At 38.1% G+C, this 23,773-nt stretch overlaps 1 protein-coding gene across 2 annotated transcripts in view; it reads left to right on the forward strand.

Moving 5' to 3' along the window:
• Positions 1-23,773, forward strand: part of TEC (tec protein tyrosine kinase) — a 121,842-nt gene that overhangs the window by 12,582 nt on the left and 85,487 nt on the right. For both annotated transcript variants that reach the window (XM_019741061.3, XM_074324649.2), the window contains exon 2: positions 21,939-22,124. In XM_019741061.3, the coding sequence (XP_019596620.2) occupies positions 21,939-22,124 (186 nt within the window). The remainder of the gene's footprint in view (positions 1-21,938; positions 22,125-23,773) is intronic.

Raw genomic sequence — 23,773 nt, forward strand, 5'->3', positions numbered from 1 at the left:
AGGACTTCCGGGTTATGTGAGCCAATACATTTTGTTGTTGTTGCCTGCTGCAATCTAGTGATTTGCAATTGAAAGAGCCTGCCTAATATACAGACTTATTAAAAGATGGCTGTCTTTTCTTGGCGTCCCTGTTGCCATCCTGTCTACCTTTGCATGAGCCCACTCCTTCTTGGGCCTTGGTGCCTGCCTCCCTGCACTGTGCCCGGAGGCCTTGGATCCATGTAAACTCTGTTCATGTTTAGCTTGCTTCTTCTCTTTTAGGTGTGTGAGCACTGCCCTAGTGAAAGGAGATACCGCACCCAACCCCTCCTCACCGCTTCCTCCACCCTTACGCCCCATGGCACAGCTCACACACAAGGAGGAGGATTGGGCCATGAGCATTAGAGAAATCTGTTCTTTGAGACATTAGAAACATTACTCATTAACCTACTTTTGAATGCTGATTGAAAACTGTTGAACGCCTAACTCCTCTGGCCTCTGACACCCTCTGGGATCTCAGCCAGCTTTGGCCAAGGCTTTGCTTCTTATCCCCAGTTTCCTTGGTTCCCAGCCTTTCTGATCAGCTGTCTTCTTATGTAGTACTCTCAACTCTCCTATGATTCTGAACTTCCATCCTTCTACTGGTTTCCTTTCCAGTCTTTCCGGGGGCCTTCTGAGGGCATTGTTCCACTGTGAATCAACCCTCCCACACCTCCAGCCTCCTCACAGAATGAGAATATTCCCTTCTCTGCGGCTCTCTCTGCTGTGGCCTTCTCCTGGCTTCTCTTTGCTGCTTGCAGGTTGTGCAAAAAAAACCCTTTCTTCTTTAGAGTTCAAGCCATTCTTGCAAATACCCTCCTTTTCTCTCCTTTTGCCACCATCGTCTTGGTCACTGTCCCTTATAGATTCACCTGGTTCCCAGTTTTCTCTTCCAACTCTGCCATCTCTGTATTCATATATACAGCTAACTTTATATGTCTGTGATAAGTTGTGCAATTGCCTGGGAATAAAGGGAGTAGTTAATGGTGGCAAGAGTGGAAAATAAGGGAGACTTCATAAAAGACATTACCTGTGATCATGACCTTAAAAAATGAATAGCGTTTCAATAGGTCTCTTTCAGGCAGACAGAACAACTCACACAAAGGCATGGAGATGTGAAAATGCCCACGTGTTTACCTGCGTGAGCACTTGGAAGTAAGTGGTAGGAAGGAAAGAAGGAATTCATATGGGATTTGACATGATTATATTTACTTAAAATGAAGGAATGACACTAAGGAGGGTCCAATGTGGAGAATGCAAAAGAAAGAACAGCCTTTATTATAAAAGGGGGGAAGGAGTACTTTGGAAAGTACTTCAGAGGTGGGATGATAGGTAAATGACAAGATCGTAACTTTGTTGGGTTGATGGTAAAAAGAGAAGGGGAGTAATTAAAGCAGTTCATAATAAGACTAGGGATTTTGAGAGAAGGGATAGTGGAAGAAGAGTTGGAAGGATTTGCAGAGCAGACTGGTTATGAGGGAGCAGGGAGCAGAGTGGGGAAATCAGGCCAGACACCTGCTGCTTGGGAGATAGGAGAGATTGGGGCCCTGCCTGATGATGGTTGATTTGAAGGTGTAGGATGCTGCTGGGAAAAAACAGCTGCATACTAGATATGAATCAAACTACTTGGCCTTTTAATTACCTTATGTATAAAGAGTAAGATAACTTTATTTCCCAGTGATAAAAATGACTTAAGATGTTTCTTAAACTGTTTTATAGAATACTACAACTCTGGGAGATGTTAAGGTTCAAAGGAAATAGAGTTCTATGATCAAATAGGGTTGGGAAATTCTGCATTCTGTGTGACTCACTGAGTCTATTTATGTATTTAAAGCTCTGAGAAATGCACACAAGAAACCAGTGTGACATTGTTTAACACAGCTTTTCCCAAACATACCTGTTCATTCATTCAGCAAGCATGTGGTAAGCACATACTATGAGAGTATGTTTTTGGTACTGTGCTGGCCACTGGTCCTACAGTAGAGAATAAAATCAGCCAGTGTCTCTGCCTTTATGAGATTATAGTCTGGTATAATCTGACAGGTTCTGAGAAACACAATTTGTGAAGCTTTGAGTTAAGGTGTTTAGCTATTCCTGTTTGCGATGGAATGGAGTGATTGTTGCCCTACTTGTCACTCTGCCTCCATGTCTCTGTTTTACACCAATACCTCCACCTCTTTGCAGAATGTTTCTTGCACCTCTTGCCTTGGGCATAGACAGAGCTGATGACAAGGTAACTTTCAGGTATGGGAAGTTGGTGACCTGCCCAAGGTCACCCAACAAGTTAATGGCAGAACCAGAGCCAGAACCCCAGCTCATCTGGCTCTGGATCCTATGCTCATTCCACTCTTGGTGAGAAGGGACCGTTTAAAATGCCTGAAAATTGAAAAAAGAATTAGGTATATTCAACAGCTTGAGTAAAATATTATGGATTATGCCAATTTAATCAATAATATCAGGGTCGACCTAGGTATCACCACCACCACCACCACCACCACCGCCACTACCACCATTGTCATTATTAACGTTGAGTAATTGCTATGATCCATGCTAAGCACTTTATAAATATGTTTTCTTACTTAATTTTTATAGCAACTCTATGAAGGGAATTATTATTTTTTTCTTATAGATGAGGACGCAAGCTCCGAGAGGTGTGTAGCATGTTTGTGTTTACACAACTAGGAATGAGCAGAGCCAAGCTTCCATTCTAGGCTGTTTTCAGAGTCCAAACTCTTAACTTCATTTTATAGAAGTATTTACTCTGGTTCTAGACTTCCCTCTCAGAATCAGTCTGTCTTTTCTCCCTTGCCATTTCAACTCACCTAGCTCCTTCTCCTTTGAAAAAACCTGATCTTAGAAAGGATCTGATCATTCATTTATTCCATACATCAGGTAATCGTTCTTCAGTTTTTTTTAATGTTTATTGGGGAATATTGTAGAACAGTGTGTTTTTCCAGGACCCATCAGCTCCAAGTCAAATCATTGTTTTCAATCTAGTTGTGGAGGGTGCAGCTCACTGGCCCATGTGGGAATCTCACCGGGGACCTAAGTGTTATGAGCACTGCACTCTAAACAACTGAGCCAACCCGCTGCCCCCATTCTTTAAATATTTAATAAGGATCTATTATGTGAAGAAACTGTTTTAGGAGCTGAGGATCCAGCGGTGAATACACAGACTAGGTTCCTACTCACGTGAAACTTACAATCAGTGGAGGGAGCACATGATAAAAAAAAAAAATCAAGAAAAATGTCACAGTGATAAGTATCATGCAAAGAATTAAAATATGGATCTGAGAGTAGCTGGTTGTCTACTTTAGATGGGGTAGTCAATGGAAGGTCTTTTTGCGAAAGTGGCATTTAAGCTGAAATTTCAATTATAAGAAGTTGTCGGCTAGAGAGAGAGCTAGAGAGACAAGGTGGAATGAATGAGTTTATAGGTAGAGGGAGCATCATGTGCAATGACCTCACTGTGAATTTGCTGTGTTTGAAGAATAGGAAGAAGGCTGGTGTGGTTGAATCATAGTGGGCCAGTGGGGGAGTGGTACTAGATGTGATTGGACAAGTCGGTGGTATGTTGGGTTAAGGAGATTGGGTTTTTAGTCTGAGTGCCGGGAATCCATTGGAGGGTATAAGCAGGACTGAGGATATGAACTGATTTATGTTTTTAAAAGTTTGTGTTGATTGATGAATGGAGAAATGATTATAAGAGATAAAGAAAGAAGTAGTGAGATGTATTAGAAGGATGTTGCAATAGTTCTGACAAGGGGTGATGATGGCTGTCTCAGTTAATTGCCCAAGTAATGCCGTGTAACAAACATCCCCATAAACTCAGTGGTGTACAGGAATAAGGATTTATTTTTGCTCATGAGTTGATGGGATGGCTGGGTAGTTCTGATCTGGGCCAGGCTCAGCTGATCTTGACTGGCTGTCCATGTGTCTGTAATCAACTATGGGTGAGGTAGGCAGCTCTGTGATGTTGCCTGGGCTCTCTGATGTGTTTGGGATGACCAGCTGGCTGTCAACTGTCTAGGATGGCCTCAGTTGCAATGGCTGGGACAACTCTGCTCTCCTCTGTTTGTTTATATTACATCCTCTAGTAGGCTAGCCTGGGCTTGTTTGCAGGCTTGTCCAGTCATATTCTCATGGTGATCACAAAGAAGCAAGAGATGAAGTAGGAATGAGCAAGCAGATTTTTAAGCCTTAGCTTGTGTGAAGTTTGCTACTGTCCAATTGATCAAAACAAGTTACATGGGTACAGGCACAGTTAGTGTGGGAAGGCATTGCCAAAGGGCAGGGATCCAGAGAGGTGTGAAAAGATACAGGAGGTATGAAAAATCAGGGCCATTAGTTCAGTCTATTTATTGCACTAATGGGAGAAGAGTGAAGTAGAGACTTGAATATTCAGGTTTAGAATATCTTAGAGGTACAGTCCAAAGAACAAGCTGATGGATTAGATTTGGGTATGAGAGAGAGAGAAATGAATCAAAGAACTTGTAGATTTTGGGCTGAGCAGCTGGGGAGATAGTGAGGCCATTTACCCAGATGGCAAAGACTAGGTAAAGAGCAAGTTTTGGGGGCATATCTAGAGTTCTGTTTTGCCATGTTATGTTTGAGATACCTGTTAGATACTTAAATAAAGATGTTAGGTTTGCAATTGGATATATAAACTTCAGGTTCTTGGAGACAGGGCTGATAGTGTAGATTTTGGAGTTATCAACATATAGGTGGTATTACAAGCCATGGAAGTAGATGTGGCCACCCTGAGAAGAATGTATAGATGAAGAAGCAAAGCAAGCCCTGGATAGAGCCCTGGTGCACCCCAGTTTGTAGAAGTAAGGCAGAAAAATAGAAGCCAGCAAAGAAGACTAAGACAATTCAGGTTCTGAGATCAGAGAAAAATCCAGGAAACGTTGGTGTCACAGGGAACCAGGAGAAACTAAGCATTGCAAGGAGAGCATGGTCAGCTGTGTTAAACACTGCTGGGAGGTCAAGTAGGATAAGAACTGAGAAGTGACCACTGGATTTGGCAACAAGGTGGTCCTTGGTGACCTTGACAAATGCAGTCTTTGTGGAATGATGGAGATAGTACTCCAGTTGGAGTGGATTGAGGAAAGCACATGATGAGAAGTAGAGACAGCAACCCAGATTCCATCTTTCAAGAACTTGTGCCATGAAGGGACTCAGAAGGGACGTGATAGTTGGAGGTGAATGTAGGTCAAGAGAATGGCTTATGTTTAGGAATGTAAGTGATGCTACTGTGTCCAAGGGGATGATGACCAGTAGAGAGGGATCAGGTGCATCGGAGAGAGGGAGAAACTGCAGACCGGAAAGGGTTGAGATGGCAAGAGAGGATGGGATTGAGAATTTAGAATAACCTTTAGTCTGAATGTAATGTACTACAGAGGTGTTAGCATTCTCTATTTTATTTCAAATTTTGGAATGAAAGGGTATATCCACTATTAGAACAGTTTCAGCCATCAGCCAGGGTAGGGACGTATGTGAGTTCTGTTGCCACAGTGGCAAGTTGAGTGCCTCTGTGTTAGGTTCACTCAGCTACTGTTGAGAAGGGACCCCTTTGGAATTATTCTGCTCTGTAGGTGGTGCTCATTGTGTCTTGTGATGATGGTGAAACTGGTAAATTCAGTTTCTTAGATTTTGATGTGAGTAGCAAGTTGGGCAGGTCTTGAGCAGAGCTAAGAAGGAAATATGAATGAATGTGCCAATGTGTCTCTTCTTTGCCCAGGTTCTAAATACCAGTATGACTTGATATTTTGATCAATATAAAGTATCCAGCAATGCGCTATTACCATTTTTGCGTAGACTAGCAAGCAGACCTTGGGGTGATTGGCTCATGCAGTTCAGTAGATCCTAGACAAGACACACATTCTGGAATTCCAGCTGAGTGATAGAAGTTTTGTACTTTAATTTAGTGTAACTTCAATTTTAAAGAATAATGTAAAGCAAATGTATTAAATAAATGGTAATTTAAAATGTGATTTGTGTAAATTCAAGTGTGCTATTTAAGCAACTATTTTCATTAATCCTCCTGGAGTATGTGTTCCGTGTGTGTTGGGTGAGGATGGTGGTGTGAAAAATGCAGTGCCCTGTCTTAGCATTGGAAGATTTTGCTTAACAACCTTGGAAAATTTTTGTTCAGTTGCTTTGAATCTGGTTTGCTGTTTCACTGCTTTAAAATATCAATATCTACTTGTGCAATTCATATTGTGAACTGAGAACCACATCTGTCACCAACTCTGTTTTTTAGAGCTTTCTGATTTTGCCAACATAATACTGAAAAGGACACTTGCCAGGGCCTTAGTAATTTTTATATAGTAATCTGTGGAATGTTAGCCCTATGTAAGCAGAAATATCATGAAGTCAAGAAGTAGGGTTTAAATCAGATGAAGTAGGAATCTCAAAATGTAAATGCTATGTGAAGCGGTAGATCTTTGGGACTGTTGGTGTTTTCTGTTACATTGAGTCATTCAGGAGGCAACATTTGAAAATATTTGACCTCTCAGGAAGGCACATATGAGTATTAGCACTTAAAAAATTTTTTATAGCAAATGTTTATATTAAATTATTAACAGTACATTACATTATTAGCATTATGTATTATTAACATAATATTTACATTTTTGTCATGTATTGGAGAATAAATCTTAAACTGAATTTCATTCACCTTTTTCCTAAAATGAGCTTAAGATAATATTTAACAGATATAGACCAAGGATGCCTATCTCTACGTACCTATTTACCTATCTCTACACTTTATACCTATTTTTTGAGTTAACAAGAAAGTAACCTATTTAGCTCAGTCCACATAGAAATGCTTTTTACAAGGCTTTATTTGCTAAGCTATTATCAAGTGTTAATACAAGAAATACTCAGGTGAGGAATGTTTTTATAATATCTTCTCAAACTTCTATTGAAGATGTTTCATTATCCTTTATGATCCCACAAACTAGTTTCTTCTTAGAATTTAATAACAGGGAAAGTTTTTCTTTTGGTATGTACCTGATCATAAAAAATTACTATTCTATGAGGCATATGTTATCCTTTATTCCCTGGATTTTGAGAAGCTTCAAATATAATGCACAATTGCAATAAATGCCCTAGTGTTCGAGTTATCAGTGCACAGTAGAATTGCAGCATATGTGCATTTGATTTAGAGGAACTCAGCTCTATGGGTCAACAAAGAATAGGGAAAGAAACAACAATTTAAAGGGTGTGGGTGATTCTGTTCACCACTCCATTCCATGAGCATGTGCCCCAGAGGGTGTGTGCTTTGGGAGATGTATGAATCTACTGCTTCCTTGGCTGTCTTAGTTTGCAGAGGTTTTTTTCTTGAGCATCTCATGGTCCTGAATGTGATTTTAGTGATTAAAGATAAGTAATTTTCACAGAAACCGTCCCTTAAGTGTAAGCCAACTACTTTATCTAATGCCAAACCAAAAATTCAGTAATCGATTTTTTTTCTGTGTTAGATTGTTTGCAAAATGCCACCATAATTTCCTCACCTGTATCTACTCCACTTTGAGTAGTCACCTCCCGTAGTGCCTCTGGGCTTGACCATGTGAGTTGCTTTGCCCAATGAGGCAACAGCAAGGGTAAAGCATTTAGAGAAATGGAATGTGTTGTGTATTGGGGGTTGGTCTCTTTTACTGCTCTTCTCAGGAACCCTGAAGACTATATAAATAAACCCAAATTATTCTGTTGAAGAGCCCACATAGAAGGAAACTGAGGTGCCCTGGCCGATAGCCTGTAAGTACCAGAAATGTGAGTGAGGCCACCCTAGATATCCAGGTTAGAATTACCCACCCAGTCTACACAATCATGAGAACCAATACATTTTTTACCAGTTTTATGCTACTAATTATATAGAGTAGGGGTTTTTTTGGTTGTTGTTGCTCATCAAAAGCTAACTGATATAACTTCCAGTGCTAGTGGACATTTTTGCTGTTGCTGTGTTGGATTTATCCAGAGTCAGTCTCCAGCGTCGCCCATGTCTCCTGTGGAATATTTAAGACTAATTTTGACCATATTCCAGTTTTGCCTATGTGATGATGTGAGAACCAACCTTCATGTCAACTTTGGTTCTACTGTTTTTTTCTCTGCCATTTGTTTTCTGATATCTGTTTTTACTCTTAATCCTCATCTGTATATTTTTAAATGTGCATGTATTTTTTATTTTTATTTTATTGAGAACAAATTTAGGTAACATAAAACTGAACAATTTTAAAGAGTATAATCCAGTAGCGTTTAGTATATTAAACCATATACTATGTGTTTAGTTGTGCAGCCATCTCCACTATCTAGTTCCAGAAGATTTCTATCACTCCAAAAAGAACCCCATGACCTCCAATTCTCTCCTCATCCTATTCAAACGTTAATCTACTTTCAGTCCCTATGGATTTACCTATTCTGGACATTTCATATAAATGGAATCAACACAACATGTGGCCTTTTGTGACTGGCCTCTTTCACTTAGTATAATGTTTTCAAAGTTCCTCTACAGTGTACCATGTATCGGTACTTCATTCCTTTCTTATGGTGGAATAACATTCCATTCCATCAGTTGATGGACATTTGGGTTGTTTCCATTTTTTGGCTATTATGAGTAATACTACTATGAGCATCGTGTACAAGTTTTGTGTGAATATGTGTTTTCAATTCTCTTGGGTATATACTTAGGAGTGAAAATGCTGGGTCATATGTTAACTCTGTGCTTAACTTTTGAACAACTACCACACTGTTTTTCACAGTGGTAGTACCAGTTTACATTCTCACCAGCAGTGGATGAAGGTTCTGATTTCTCCACATTATTGCCAGTACTTCTTATTTTTCATTTTTTAAAATTATAGCCATCCTAGTGTATGTGAAGTAGCATATCACTGTGGTTTTGATTTACATTTTCCTAATAGCTAATGATCTTGAGCATCTTTTCATGTGTATTGCCCACTTTAACACCTTCTTTGGAGAAATGTCTATTTAAGTCCTTTACCCATTTTTAAATTGTGTCTGTGTTTTTTTATTGTTCAGTTGTAAATGTTCTTTATATATTCTGTATACTCTGCCCTTACCAGATATGTCAGTTACAAATGTTTTTTCCCATTCTGTTGGTTGTCTTTTTACTTTTTTCATAGTGTCCTTTCGTATACAAAAGTTGTTAAGTTGATGAAGTCCAATTTATCTGTTTTCTTTTGTTGCTTATGCTTTTAGTTCATGTTTAAGAAACCATTAGCTAATGTAAGGTCACAGAAATTTATAAATATGTTTCCTCTAAGAGTTTTATAATTTTATTTCTTACACTAAGTCTTTGATATATTTTGAGATCATTTTTGTATATGGAGCAAAGTAGAGGTCCAAGTTTATTCAGATCCAGTTGTCCCAGCACCATTTGTTGAAAAGAATATTCTTTCCTCATTGAATGATCTTGGCATCCTTGTCAAAAATCAACTGTTCACAGATATATGGGTTTATTTCTGGACTCTCAATTCTGTATTGTTGCTATACATCTGTCCTATGTAGTACCTCACTATTTGGATTATTGTAATATTGTAGTAAGTTTTGAAATTGATAGTGTGAGTCCTCCAACTTTGTTCTTTTTTTTTTCAAGATTGATTTGACTATGCAGTATTACTGTATGAGTTGTTGTCCATTTCTGTTTGTTGTATAACAAATGTCAAAATGAATGATTACATGAATGTATGAAACTGTTCTGTGGACTAATTGACTCATTATCTGAAAAAATGACAAGTGAAGAAGAGGAAACATTTAAGGGAAGGAAGAAGGTTGACAGGGATTAGAGATGAATGAAATAAGAATGGGGTGGTCAAGAATGATATAATATATATACCAGTTATCTATTGCTATGTAACAAACCACCCTAAATTTAAAGGCACACAACAACTACCGTGTCATCACACTCATGGATTCTGTAAGTTAAGAATTGGGTGGTGCTGAGTGTCTACTCCACAACGTCTGTGCTCTTATCTTGAAAATCTTGATAGCTAGGAGCGACTCAGACAACTTGGAGCTGAAATCATCATCTCATATGTCTGATTCCTGGGCTGGCATGATTTGAAGGCTGGGCTCAGCTGGAATTCTGCGCCAGAACACCTATAGGTGTGGCTTCTCCATTTGGTGGGAGCATCTCTTAGTATGGTAGCAGGGTTCTAAGAGGGACTGTCAAAAGAGTGAGAGTCCAGAATAATTAGGCAGGAGCTACTTGACCTTTTCTGACTTAGCCTCAGATGTCACATTGTATGCCTTCTGCTGTACTGTATTAGTCAAAGGAGTCAAAAGCCCACTCAGCTTCAAAGGGAGGAGACGTAGACCCTGACTTTTAACGGTGTAGTCAATGAATTTGCATCTATTTAAAAAAAACAAAAAACAGGAGCATTACATATCATAAATGGGTCATATAATGACAATGATGGGTAGAAATAAAGAACAGGAAAGTACATTATCTATTTACTTCATTAGAGATAGGACACATGGAAAAGGTCACTGGACATTTTCCAAACAGTAGTTAGATAGTGGTTTATATCCCTGATATTTTTTTAATGTTGTTTATAATATTCATTTATTACAAGTGATGTATGGGATTGTTTTCTATGAAATTAGTATTTTTATCAGTTTGCTTTTTTTCATCCTAGAAATCAGGTATATAACAGTTGGCATTTCAGTTACGAAAATTCTTCAAGAACTGAGCTGCACAAGTCTTAGAAGCAAGAGTAACAATTTCTCGGGTCAAATTTGCCTTCTTGTTTTAGTATTGTGATGCTCACCTTTGGTGATCTTTTTAATGATTCTTTTATAAAAAGACTGCAATTTGAATACGTATATGCACTTCACTTGAGTCCCCACTGTGCTTTGGTACTTTGTTAATTTGTGCAGAATTTTCATTTTGTCATGGTGTAAAATTGAAAAGAAAACTTCTGCTTCCATGAAATTTGAAAAGTGGAAAGGAAAATAATAATAAAGGGAAGGAAGGAGTTACAACAAGGACAAATGTGGCATAGACTGTAGTTTTATTTTTGGTTGCTAGAGTCACATATTTCTGTTTGTCCAAAGAGATAGTATCGTATTACATTATTGTGTAGCTCAGTTGACTCAAGGAATCATTGGAAGAGCGCTCATGATGAGCTAGGTAGGGTGGTAATATTATAACATTCTTGAGGAAGACATTATTATAAAGAAGAGCCCACTCACCTTTTTTCTGCTTTTATTTGTCTGCTGTGGTTCTTTTTTTTCACCGCCTTCCTCCCTTTTTTCCCTCCTTTCACCTTTTCAATTCTCTTTCTTACCAGTTCCAAAGTGTTGGGTGATAGGGACTTGGAAAACCATTTAAGGGAAAACCCTTAAACATATTTAAACATTTTTTGTTATGGAAAATTTCAAACCTAAACAAAAATAGGATAGTATAATGTACTCCTTTATCTATCATGCAGCTTCAGTAGTTATCAACTAAAGAATAGTTCTGTCTATACTCCCAAATACTCCTCACTGGATTATGAAGCAAATCACAGACGTTATTTTTTTCTCTAAAATTTTCAGTATGTACTCTAAAAGATAGGAACTCTTAAAAATACATCACAATACCATCATCACACACACACCCCAAATTCCAACCCAACACTATCTTGATATAATCAAATCTTAATATCATTAAATAACTCTTACCCCAAAACCTTAATATCATCATTATCCAGTTAGTATTCAAGTTGCCACAATGTCTCATACATTTCAACTAGTGAAGATGTCTCTTAAGACTTTTAAAATTTATTGAATCCTCCAGCCAAGGAGCACATGTTGGTATTTGATTACTTTATGTATCATTTCCAAATTTCTTTATTCTCATGTTTTCTTTTAGTATAAGGTGCTGAAAATCACTTTAACCATGTGAGATACTTGTTATTGTTTCCCTCTGAAGTAGCAAGAAGCAGAAAGAGAAATATTTGTTTTGTATCAGAAATTCTCACATCTGGGAAGAACTAGTGCCAGAATATTGTCACTTACAGTGAATCCACTTAAATTTCATAGTAAGTAGTAATAAAAAAAAAAAAAAAAGAAAAGAAAAAAGAAAAGCCCAGTATGATTTGGACTTTATCCTGAAAAATAAAGTGAAAACATGTTTATTTTATCTCATGTGTAGCACCACTTAGAGTATACTTGCTAACTCTTAGAACAAAGAGTGAGTGAATCAAGTATTGTTTTCTTGAGATAATTTTGCTGATGAAAATGCATGATAAAGTTTTACTTCCTTCACTTTACATTTGAATTTGTCAGCACAAATTTAAAGAGGGCTGTTTTTTCAGAAGCATTAGAAAACTATCAATTTTTTGCCAGAGTGTATCTATTAGGTAGAATAAAGGTTAAGCCACTATAACAAAGAACCATTGTATGTGATTTCACAAATGAGATAGAAGTGCATTTCTTTCTTACCATGTTGGTTAGCTCATCTAGGCTGGTGGGGCAGCTCTGCTCCATGAAGTCATTCAAGGACCAGGTTCTGGTTCCATTTTATTCCTCCTCCTTTCCAGTGCGTGATGCCTGGAATGCATAAAGGAAGTTGAGTCTGCCATGTGCACTTTCCAGCTGGTGGGAAGGTGGGAAATGCTCTAACTCCAGGGAAAGTAGCTTGTCTTTAAGTTTAGGATGATCCACATACCACTTCTGTACATATCCCTTGGCTTGTTAAGAAAAGAAACAACAGACCAAAATGGAGTTACTTTTTTTAAAGCCATGTCACCATACCAAAACTTAATAACTAGCCTAATTATAGTTTCAGACTCTCCCAGGAATGGAATCTCCTGATCTACTTGATAAGACTCCTGCCATTCCCTTAGGGAAGGAGTCCCTGCCGGAAATAATCGACTCTTAATTTCTTAGTCCTATACTTTTTTTTTTGCCTCAAAAACCTTCTGTTTTGTACAACTCATTCTAGTACCCTTTTAGTTGCTAGATGGGATGCTGCTCAATTCATCAATCAATAAAGCCAATTAGATCTTTAAATGTAGTTGGTTGAATTTTGTTCTTGAACAGATTTTAACTTAGATTGCCACATCTAACTGCAAAGAAGTCTGGGAAATATCGTCTCTAGCCCGTATGTCCAGGAAGAAGGAGAGAATGGATTGGTGTGTGTGAAGAGGGTGAGGGTGAGGAAGGGAGCAAAAAGCACTGTCCCAGAGTATCTTAGTATTTTAATTGTAAATCATTCTGTATTCCGTTTTTTTTTTTTTTTTTCCTTTTTAATTTTATTGAGGAACAGTGTGTTTTTGGCCCATCAGCTCTAAGTCATCGTCCTTCAATCTAGTTGTGAAGGAAGGACGCAGCTCAGCTCCAAGTCCAGTTGCCACTTTTAATCTTTAGTTGCAGGGAGCGCAGCCCACCATCCCATGTGGGAATTGAACCAGCAATCTTGTTGAGAGCTCTCACTGTAACCCACTGAGCCATCTGACTGCCCCTCTGGAAGTTCAGCAGCAGCTCGTTGTCTTCAATCTAGTTGTGGAGGGTGCGACTCACTGGCCCATGTGGGAATCGAACCGGGAACCCTGTTGTTCAAAGCTTGCGCTCTAACTAACTGAGCCATCCAGCCGCCCTGTATTCTGTTTTGACACTTCTATTATGTTATTTTATTTCTTACTAGCTCCCTAACTGCAAGATTCTCATTTGCCAGTGGCACTGAGCGTGATTGGAGCAATTGTCTAACATCACTCTCATTGACTTCTTGAAAGCTCTCTTCTTTTGATGACTTGGTATTTCATTTACAATTGTATTGTTGACTGTTGCATCTCTCATTCAGTGAGAGAGAATGACCAGCAGAGCAGACCCGAGTAATGTGGATGGGATATTGGATTGCGGCCTATGTAGTCACTTGATTAATGAATATTTTTGTATTTGGACAACTTTTGTTTCTCTCTAGCACCACTTAACTATGACTCTCCTGTACAGTAAATATATTTGTTGATTCTTGGAAGTGTTGCATATGGTTTGTTTTCTAAAACGTCTTCCTTCATCCATTAGTCTTTTATCTCTTTTTTTTTCCATTTTACAAATGGGGAGGCCCCCAAACCCAGTCTCAGCCAAAGACAGCAGGAAGGACCTGGTGTGAGATCCAAACCTGACTGAAAGAGTACCTGTTATATTCGTGCATATACCTGTATCATATGGACAATTAGAAACAACTCTCTGAGTGCAGCACTGCTCAGTCTATTTCTAGGTTCACTTCCTCCCAGTCCAATTACCCACCATATGGTAGTGGACTGGGGTTGGGGATACATTACCAGGAGAGATGAGATAGGTCCACTGGCCTTTGTCACTTTTGCCTTTTGTCCCAAGAAGTCTTCTCTTTAGATGGTACTAGATGATAAGGGTTTTACTAGATATCTTTGATGCTTGGATTCCTCACTAGTCCAGCTTCAGTAGATCAGCAGACAAGTACCCAAACCTTTGTAACCTACAACATGTCTACTGGCTGAAAGGAGAAATAGTTAAGACTTTCAAGAAAATACAGGTCATCATTGGGTGCCTTTGTTTAAATAGATAAGAAAGGTTACAGTATTAACTTTCTTTTGAGAGCTGAAATGTTGCCTAATTCTGGAATAGCTCCAATTCATGATGTTAAATGGGGAACCTAGAATGTATGCTTTATTCTGATAGAAGTCAGCCTAGCATTTTTTTTTTCTTTTGCTTGTATTTCTGCTACATAATTCCCCTTTTATAAAAGGAAATTGGGGCTTGAGAGTGTACATTGCAGTAGAGAGCATGGTTAGATTTGTTCTTATATAATAATGACCCATTTTAGGTATGTTTGAACTGAAATACGATCTACAGATATTGCTGGCAGGCACACAGCATTTGATTTCTGAGATAAATGTCAGTCTCATGTTTATTCATGTTGGGTTTCTTAAAATTGCAAACACACTGACTTTGTCATAAACCTATGATAAGATGTGTAATAGGCAATGTGTTCTGATGAAAAGTTCTGAAACCAAGGGCTTTAACTAAACTCTGCTAATCTTAGAGTATTTCCAAATACCGTGTTTCCCCAAAAATGAGACCTAAGCAGACCATTAGCTCTAATGCAGCTTTTGGAGCAAAAATTTATATAAGACCCAGTATTATATTATATTATATTATATTATATTATATTATATTATATTATATTATATTATATTACCTGGTCTTATAGTAAAATAAGACCAGGTCTTATATTAATTTTTGCTCCAAAAGATGCATTAGAGCTGATGGTCTGGCTAGGTCTTATTTTCAGGGAAACACGGTATTAGATTGAATTATATGATATTGCTGATGGTGTAGGTAAAATAGTCCTGGATATTGGCAGTTTTGTGTGGCTCAACCTAATGAGATGAGAATTTCAACAACCTTGAATCACTCTGCTCCTTCTTGTAAGGAGTTCATCCTTTCCCTACGCTGGTAACTAGGCCGTTTGTTCTTATTTACTGTACCCTTTACCATGCTATCATTTGGTAATTCACAGTCACTTTTGTTTTCATCTATCTCTGACCATCTTACCTGGTTAGCACCTCTGTTTCCTTGGTTAAAAATACTATGAAAGGTTAAATAGACAAGCACGGACCGCCCTAGTAGCTACTTACTAGAAAAAAAAAAAAGAAAAAGAAAATCAATTTTTCCCCCTGGCAAAACCTTTCACAATGAAAAAGGTACTAAGCTTTTTTGGCTAAAATTGCCAGACCATAAAATTGAGTGCCTTTAGGCTGGTACTCAGATTTGCAACACTGGACAGAGAATAGAACTTCTTGGAGGTGTGGGCTTCTCATGGGTGGAACAGTGACAGTTTCCATTATCCACTTCAGAATATTGGTGTTCAAAGACTAATGTGTTAAGCTTTCCAAACTTTAAAAAAATATATTTTTAATTTTTTTGAAAATTGAGGTATAAATGACATATAACATTAAATTAGTTTTAGTTGTACAATATTATTTGAAATTTGTATATATTGCAAAATGATCGTATAATAGACTAGACAATAAGTTTAGTTAACATTAAGATTTACTTTCTTAGCAACTTTCAAATATGCAATACAGTGTTATAAACTATAGACACCATGCTGTGCATTACATACCCAGAACTTATTTATTTTATTACTGGAAGTTGGTACCTTTTGGTCCCTTTCACCCACTTTGCCCAACCCCCAACCCCTGCACTTGGCAACCACCAGTCTGTTCTCTGTGCAGTATCTGAGCTTGTGGTTTTTCTTTTTTGTTTTTTGTCTCCACATATAAGTGATATCATGTGGTATTTGTCTTTCTCTGACTTATTTCACTTGGCATAATACCCTTGACGTCTGTCCACATTGTTGCAAATGTCAAGATTTCATTCTTTTTTATGGCAGAATGATATTCCATTGTGTATATTTACCACATCTTCTTTATCCATTCATCCATCGATGGACACTTAGGTTGTTTCTATATCTTGGCCATTGTAAATAATGCTGTAGTGAACAAGGGGTGCATAAATCTTTTCAAGTTAGTGTTTTTATTTTCTTTGGATAAGTACCCAGAAATGGAATTGCTGGATCATGTGGTGTAGTTCTATTTTCAATTTTTTTGCGGAAGCTCCATACAATTTTCCATAGTGACTACCCCAGTTTATGTTCCCACCAACAGTGCACAAGGATTTCCTTTTTCCCACATCCTCGCCAATGCTTATTATTTCTTGTCTTTTTGTAAACAGCCATTCTGACAGGAGTGAGGTGGTATCTCATTGGGGTTTTGATTTGCATTTTCCTGATGATTAATGATGTTGAGCATCTTTTCATGTACTGTTGTCCATCTGTATGTCTTCTTTGGAAAAATATTCATTTAGATCTTCTGCCCATTTTTAAACTAATTAATTTTTTTGCTATTAAGTTGTATGAGTTTATATATATGTGTACGTATGTATATATGATATTAACCAAATTACATACAATATACATGCTTTGCAATTATTTTCTCTCATTTGGTAGGTTTTCTCTTCATTTTGTTGATGGTTTCCTATGCTGTGCAGAAGCTTTTTAGTTTGATGTAGTACCGCTTGTTTAATTTTGCTTTTATTGCCTTTGTTTTTGGTGTCATATCTAGAAAAAACCTCTCTAAGACCAATGTTAAGAAGCTTACCACCTACGTTTTCTTCTAGGAGCTTTGTGATTTCGGGTCTTACATTTAAGTGTTAATCCATTTTGTGTTAATTTTTGTGTATGGTATAAGGTAGTGATCCAATTTCATTCTTTTGCATGTGGCTGTCCAGTGTTCCCCGACACCATTTATTGAAGAGACTGTCCTTTCCCCATGTATATACTTGAACCCTTTGTTGCAAATTAAATGACCATGTATCCATGGCTTTATTTCTGGGTTCTCTACTGTGTGCCATTGATCTATGTCTGTTTTTGTGCCAACACCATCGTGTTTGTAATGTAGTTTGAAATCAGGGGTTGTGATGCCTCCAGCTTCATTCTTCTTTCTCAAATTGCTTTGGCAATTTGGGGTCTTTGTGGTTCCATACAAATTTTAGGATTGTTCAGGTTTCCCAACTTTTAACAATTAGCAGCCAAGGTAAAGACAATAGTGTTGTTGTGTTCAACTCCAATAAGATACAGGGAAAAGCGCTTAAGTGGAAGCTTTGAGTTTTATTTAAAGATGTTTGTAACCATAGTTTGTGCCTCTGCGATTCTTATTTCTGAATGGGTCAGCTATTTGTGGTATGGCGAGATAAAGCTGGAGTACTCTGAAATTTTGTTTTATCTTCCTTTTTAAATTTACAGCGCCAAACCTATTATTTCCTTAATTCTGAGAGAACATCTCCCTTCAGTTTTTAGTACTGAGATATTGGTGTGCCTCTTAGTGATGCCTCGGAAGTCAAAAATTCTCTCGGTTGAAATCTAGAGATTGCATCCAATTGTTTTTAGCCATTTCCCTAAACTAGGAGGCTGAAAGCAGCCTGCTGTGCTCGTCCCTTCAGTTCTCCCTTCCCTTCCACTAGAGAGGCCATGTAATGTAGTCGTTAACAGTGCAGGCTCTGTGGTTAGACTGACTGTATTAATAAAACCTGGCTCTTATTCTTACTATGTGGTTTGTAAAATATAGGTGGTAAAAGTACCTACTTGAGAAAGTTTGTTGAGAGAATTAAATGATACATCTAAAGTGCATAATGCTTAGAACAGTGACAACATATAACAAAACAGTAAAAGCTTGATAATGGTAATTACAATTTTTATTAGTTTTCTGTACGTATAGTAATTCTATAGGGATACTCCCTGATTCTCCAATGGTTGTTTATCGCTCTGGATTTCACTGATCTTATCAAAAGGTCATTGGATTGACCTTTCAGGATAATGTTGTTTACTTTTAGGTCAGGCTGCTCTCAGCCTCCTCCTTGCTTTGGCCCAGTTTTCACAATACTTGGCAGGTATGTGTTGCATACTTTGTAGTTTGAGGTTGAAGGCCATCTTTTGTTCATTGGAAGATGGGATTATTTTTCTCTGTTTTCATGTTTCATAGTTTGAATAGGCTTTTAAGGGAGGAGAGTAGAGAACATATACCTTTACACTGCCATCTTCCAATAATTTTCTGATTTTCAGAGACAACCATCTTTGTTTTTTAAAAACATTTTAGTACTGTCAATTTCTAAGTAACATACTTGTTTCCACTTCTTTATTTTTCAATTTTAGGTATGCTCTATTGACTTCCTACTAGCACTATGGGGGATATAGCTTTCTTTCACAACATACTCCTCCACTCACACCCAAGCACATTTCCTGCACTGTTATCCCACTATATTTTATGAATAGTAAGATTATTACTTATTGTTTACCTTATTGTGATGTTCTAGGTATTCTTTATAACTAAACTCTATACAATACTGTGATAATTTTTCCTTTTCTGTATATGTTTTGTTCCCTGTAATTAATTGATTTATTTAATTTTTAAAAGTTGACTAAGTTTTACTAATTTATTGTAAATCTTCTCCCAATACCTTCAGGCTCATCTCCTGAAAGAACTCTTTCTAAGAAACTTTTAAATTGATCTAATTGGCCTCGTTGCTTTCTTGGGTTACTGATTAATGTCATTTTAGGATATTCCTTCTCCATCATCTGGGAGATTCTCTTTACCTCTCTTTTTTGTTGGAACCTTTGTTTCCTAGATTCCAGGTAGATTGTAGTTTACTTCTTTATTTTGATAGAGTACATCCTCAAGTAGCTTTTGGAGAAGGGTGAATAAGAGATAAAACTTTAAAGCCTTGCATCTTTGAAAAACGTCTTTATTGTGCTGTCACTGCATTGATAGTTTGTCTGAGTATAGAATTTTAGGTTAGAAATCAATTTCCTCTGGAATTTTTCTCCATTGTCTTCTAGTTCTAGTATTGCCCTTGATGGTTGCCATTCTGAATTTGATCCATTTTATGAAATACTTTTAAGCTTACTGAATTTTCTGCCCTGATGTCGAGACCTTTTTCTTCTAGAACTGCAGATAAGCCACCCCCCCACCCCCCCACACCCCGCCCTTATCCTCTCGGGACTTCCAAAAGTCTGCCTTCCATTTGGTAACTATGGTATTACTCACTGGGCTGAGAACTCCACATTTGCATATGGCCTGTTTTCCAGGGCATAGCTTGGTTTTTTTTTTTTTATAATCCACTCTTGTAAGTTATCATTTTCACCCTGCATTGAAGATATGTTGCACAAAGATGAAAAGGTGATTTCCAAAGTGGTATTTTTACATCAGCAGTTTCTCAGAAAAAAACGTATGATAAGAGTACCAGAATTCTTAATTTAGAATAAGGAGGACCAACTTAGATGCAAAAGGAACAAGAAAGAGCTTTTCTCTGACTTCTCAGTTTAGGATGGCTAATGAGTTAAGTGGGTCTGTTATCCCAGCTGCTTATTGAGAGACTGCCATACACACCAAGAATTATATAAAGAGTCAGTGTACAAGCCCAATCTCTTTCTTTAAGATAGTGACTCTCAAAACTACCTGCACATTAAATCAGATGCCCTCACTCCTGAGCAATTGAATAAAAATATCTTTGTGTGGGTCTGGGACATCTGCATTTAAAAAAAATCTCCTTAGGTGACTCTAATGGGTCCTTAAGGTAGAGAACTATTTCTTTAGGAGCTTAAAATCTAGGTGAAAGTTAAAATATGTATATTAATTGCTATAGAACATGGAAGACTGTGATGGGCTCTGCGATGACTGGTACAGAGATCATGGGTAGGTGAATCAGAAGGTTTTAATTCATTGGCGTCATCAGGGAAAGGCCTTATCAAGGAGTTGCATTTTGAGCTAGTAGAGTTTTCATAGGTGGAGAGAGTGGACTTTCTAGGCCAGGGATTGAACGCCAAGTATTTTGACTGGGTGTGGAGTGTTTGGAGAGCAGTGGAAGTAAAGATTGGCTGTTAGGTTGAAGCCAGATTGTGGACAATCTCCAGGGTTAAACTGAGGAGTTTTGACCTTATCGTGCCGGTGGTAGGGAGGCTTTGAGGAGGCATTGAGGGTTTCTGATGAATGAAATGGTGTGATGAAAGTGGGATCTTTGAAGAGTGATCCAATGGGAATGAGGTGTGTGTTGTCTGAATAAAATGAGGCAAGAACCTGGGGAAAGGAAGACCAGTTGGAAAGCTGCTGTTATGGTCCAGGTTGTAATATTCTGAGCTAGGAAAAGAGCAGTGGAATTTAAAAAAATAATGATAATAAACATTTGTGTAGTGTTTGCATAACAAGTTCTTTCCCGCATCTCATTAAACCTCACAATAAACTTGTGGTGTTTAATTCCATGGTTTGTAAATGAAGGAACTTGTATACAGAGATTAAGCTATTATAAAGTAACTACTTGTATACGGAAAATGGAGGGGCCTGAATGGACGAGAAATCAGTAGTAGAGAGTTGCAAGGGTGCTTCTGAGGATTCAGGTTGGGTGTGAAGATGTAGTTTGAATAAAATGGTAGCATTCCTCAGTGACTAACTCAGTGTCAGGTCCCTGGTTATGCTCTCAGGTGACCCATGTGTTCTTCATATGACTTCCATCGCCTGTATGGTTTGATATGCAATGACTTCTTATAATGGTGTGGTGAGGGAAGGGAAGCAAAGGCTCTGGTCAGTTCAGCTTGTCTCAAATAAGAATCTTTAGGCCTTTTCCGAGTATCTTGGGGTTTTCACATAGTTAAATTTTGTTGAATTTTAGAAGGTTGAGTCTAGGTGTGGAGAGTTTGGATGGGGGCACCAAATATATGACGGAGGACCTTATTCAGATGGGCTGTGCCCTGAGTAGGTTAGCTGGGACTGGGTGAGTTTCCTTTTCTCATGTGGTTGAGAAGAGAACTGTGGAGTGTGGTAATGTGCACATCAGAGATCATCCTTGTAGCTCTAGTGACTAGGATACGCGATTAAGATTACATCCTTCTCAGAGATGGAGATTGAATCATATCTACTACTGTGGTAATTTATTTTGTTTACACATCTACCGTGTCCGTGTGCTCCTCCATTCTGGGCACCAAGATCCTGAGGCAATTTAAATACCAGCCTAAACCAGCCATGCAGGTGATGAAATGTACTTTTCCATCTGAGATATTTGTTGCCCTGCAAGCAAATAGCAGAAGAGTGTGCCAGAAAGTTAAGGAATGCTAAGGAGGTACAAAGAAGTGAATCACCATCATGACAAACCTTGATTTGACTTTCTTATGAATGCTGGGATACGGAGGAACAGGACAGGACTGGGGAAGGAGAAGAGGTTGAGCTTTTGTGCCCTGGGCGTTCTCGGCCCAGCTACGTAGAGTAGCACTCATTGGCCCCAGCCGTGGGGAGGAGAAAGCTTTTTTGGTAGTTCAAAATGATAACATCCTTGGAAAATTAAAATGTCACATTTTATTTCAATTGTTCATTTTCTCACTTTAGAATATTGGGATCTTCAATGGCAGGAGAAGGAGTGATCAGAAGACTGAGATGAGTTTTAACACTATTCTAGAAGAGATTCTTATTAAAAGGTCACAGCAGAAAAAGAAGACATCGCCCTTAAACTACAAAGAGAGACTTTTTGTGCTAACCAAGTCCATGTTAACCTACTATGAGGGTCGAGCAGAGGTAAGAGGCAATCAAAATTTACTTTGCTGCTTTCTATGTTGATAACATTTTATGACACTGTCTCCCGCCCTCCATCCCCCACCCCCTAAATCTTATGGAATAATCTGCTTTAGGTTACTGAAATTAGGTAATGATTTGTTATCATTTGGATTTGAAAGATAAAGTTTAGGATATGGATAGACATTATTCACAAGTCTGTTAATTATGGGTTTAGTATACGTTTTGTATCAGCCTATTGAATTAATCTGTTAGCAAAAACAGATCCTTATGGAATTCATTAAGTATATTGTGTACTTGGTTCTTTCCCATAAATCACTGTATTATGTATCAAAGTCTTCTTTAGTATGTACTGTGTTTCCCTGAAAATAAGACCTAGCCACACCATCAGCTCTAATGTGTCTTTTGGAGTAAAAAATTAATGTAAGAGCCCGTCTTATATTACCCAGTATTATATCATTATATTATATTATTTTATACCCAGTATTATATTATATTATACCCGGTCTTATAGTAAAATAAGACTGAGTCTTATATTAATTTTTGCTCCAAAAGACTCATTAGAGCTGATGGTCCATCTAGGTCTTATTTTCAGGGAAAGACAGTATAGACTGTGTCTGGGTTCATTGCTTTATACGAATATTTCTTCATGATTAAGTAGAAGTTACATAAAACTCGTTAGTGATTTGGTGGACCCAACACTACCAAAGTTGACTTAAAGCAGAACCATTTAACTTTTCTTTTGTGATAAGTAGCTACCGTGAAGCTCCTCTGAGCAGGGAGAAGCACTCACTAACACCTGGTCAGTGAGCGAGCGGCACGGGGAGGGTGTGTGGTGAGCCGCCTCCTGGCTCTCCAGTCGCTTTAGCCTCCTGTTCTACCACCGGCTCAGGTGCATGAACGCATAGCCGCCTCCGGCCCATCTTTTCCTCCTGTCTGCTGGGAACACACTGTATAGCACTGCAGGTCCAGCCCCGTCCTCCCCACCACAAATAGTCTTGGGTTCCAGGGAATGGCTGGAGGCTGGGGTGCCCTTCCTTGACCACGTGCTATTGTCTGGTTTGTTACAGTTATTGGTGATTTTGGGGTCTGGTATTTTAGTTCTGCTTTGTCCTTAGAATACCTTCCTCCGAAGTTGATTTACTTGTTTTTATTTGTTTGTTTGTTTTTACTCCCACTGATTTCTCTGTGGTTTTGTTCCCCAATTCAGACTGAATGGCATTGCTTCTCAATAGTGGTCATCAACTCTGTTAATTTCCTCTGTGGCTTGTCGTTGTGACCTGTGGGATTCTGCAGGTTTATGTAATTTCGGACTTAGTTCTTTATTCACCTTCCTAATCCCCAAAATGCTGAAGAGCAAAACTTCAAAAACTCTTTTAGTTGACCAGGGATGAGGCTATTTTCAGTCTTTATTTATTCTACTCGGTGAACTTTTTGTGTGGTGTGAATGTGTAGAAATATTAATGTGTTTAATTATGTGGGGCTGTCGCAGTCCCTGCTGGGATTGTTATGTAATATATGGCATATGTGCTATATTTCATTTGTTAAGTCTGAAAAATTCAGGATTACAAAAGGATTTCAGATAAGACCAGAAATATAAATTATTTTAAAATCTAAAACAGATTTTAAGGGGAAACATTAATACATTTTTG

Source organism: Rhinolophus sinicus, chromosome 1 (genome assembly GCF_057876585.1).
Source record: "Rhinolophus sinicus isolate RSI-liver-muscle chromosome 1, RSI-T2T, whole genome shotgun sequence".
Taxonomy (NCBI): Eukaryota; Metazoa; Chordata; class Mammalia; order Chiroptera; family Rhinolophidae; genus Rhinolophus; species Rhinolophus sinicus.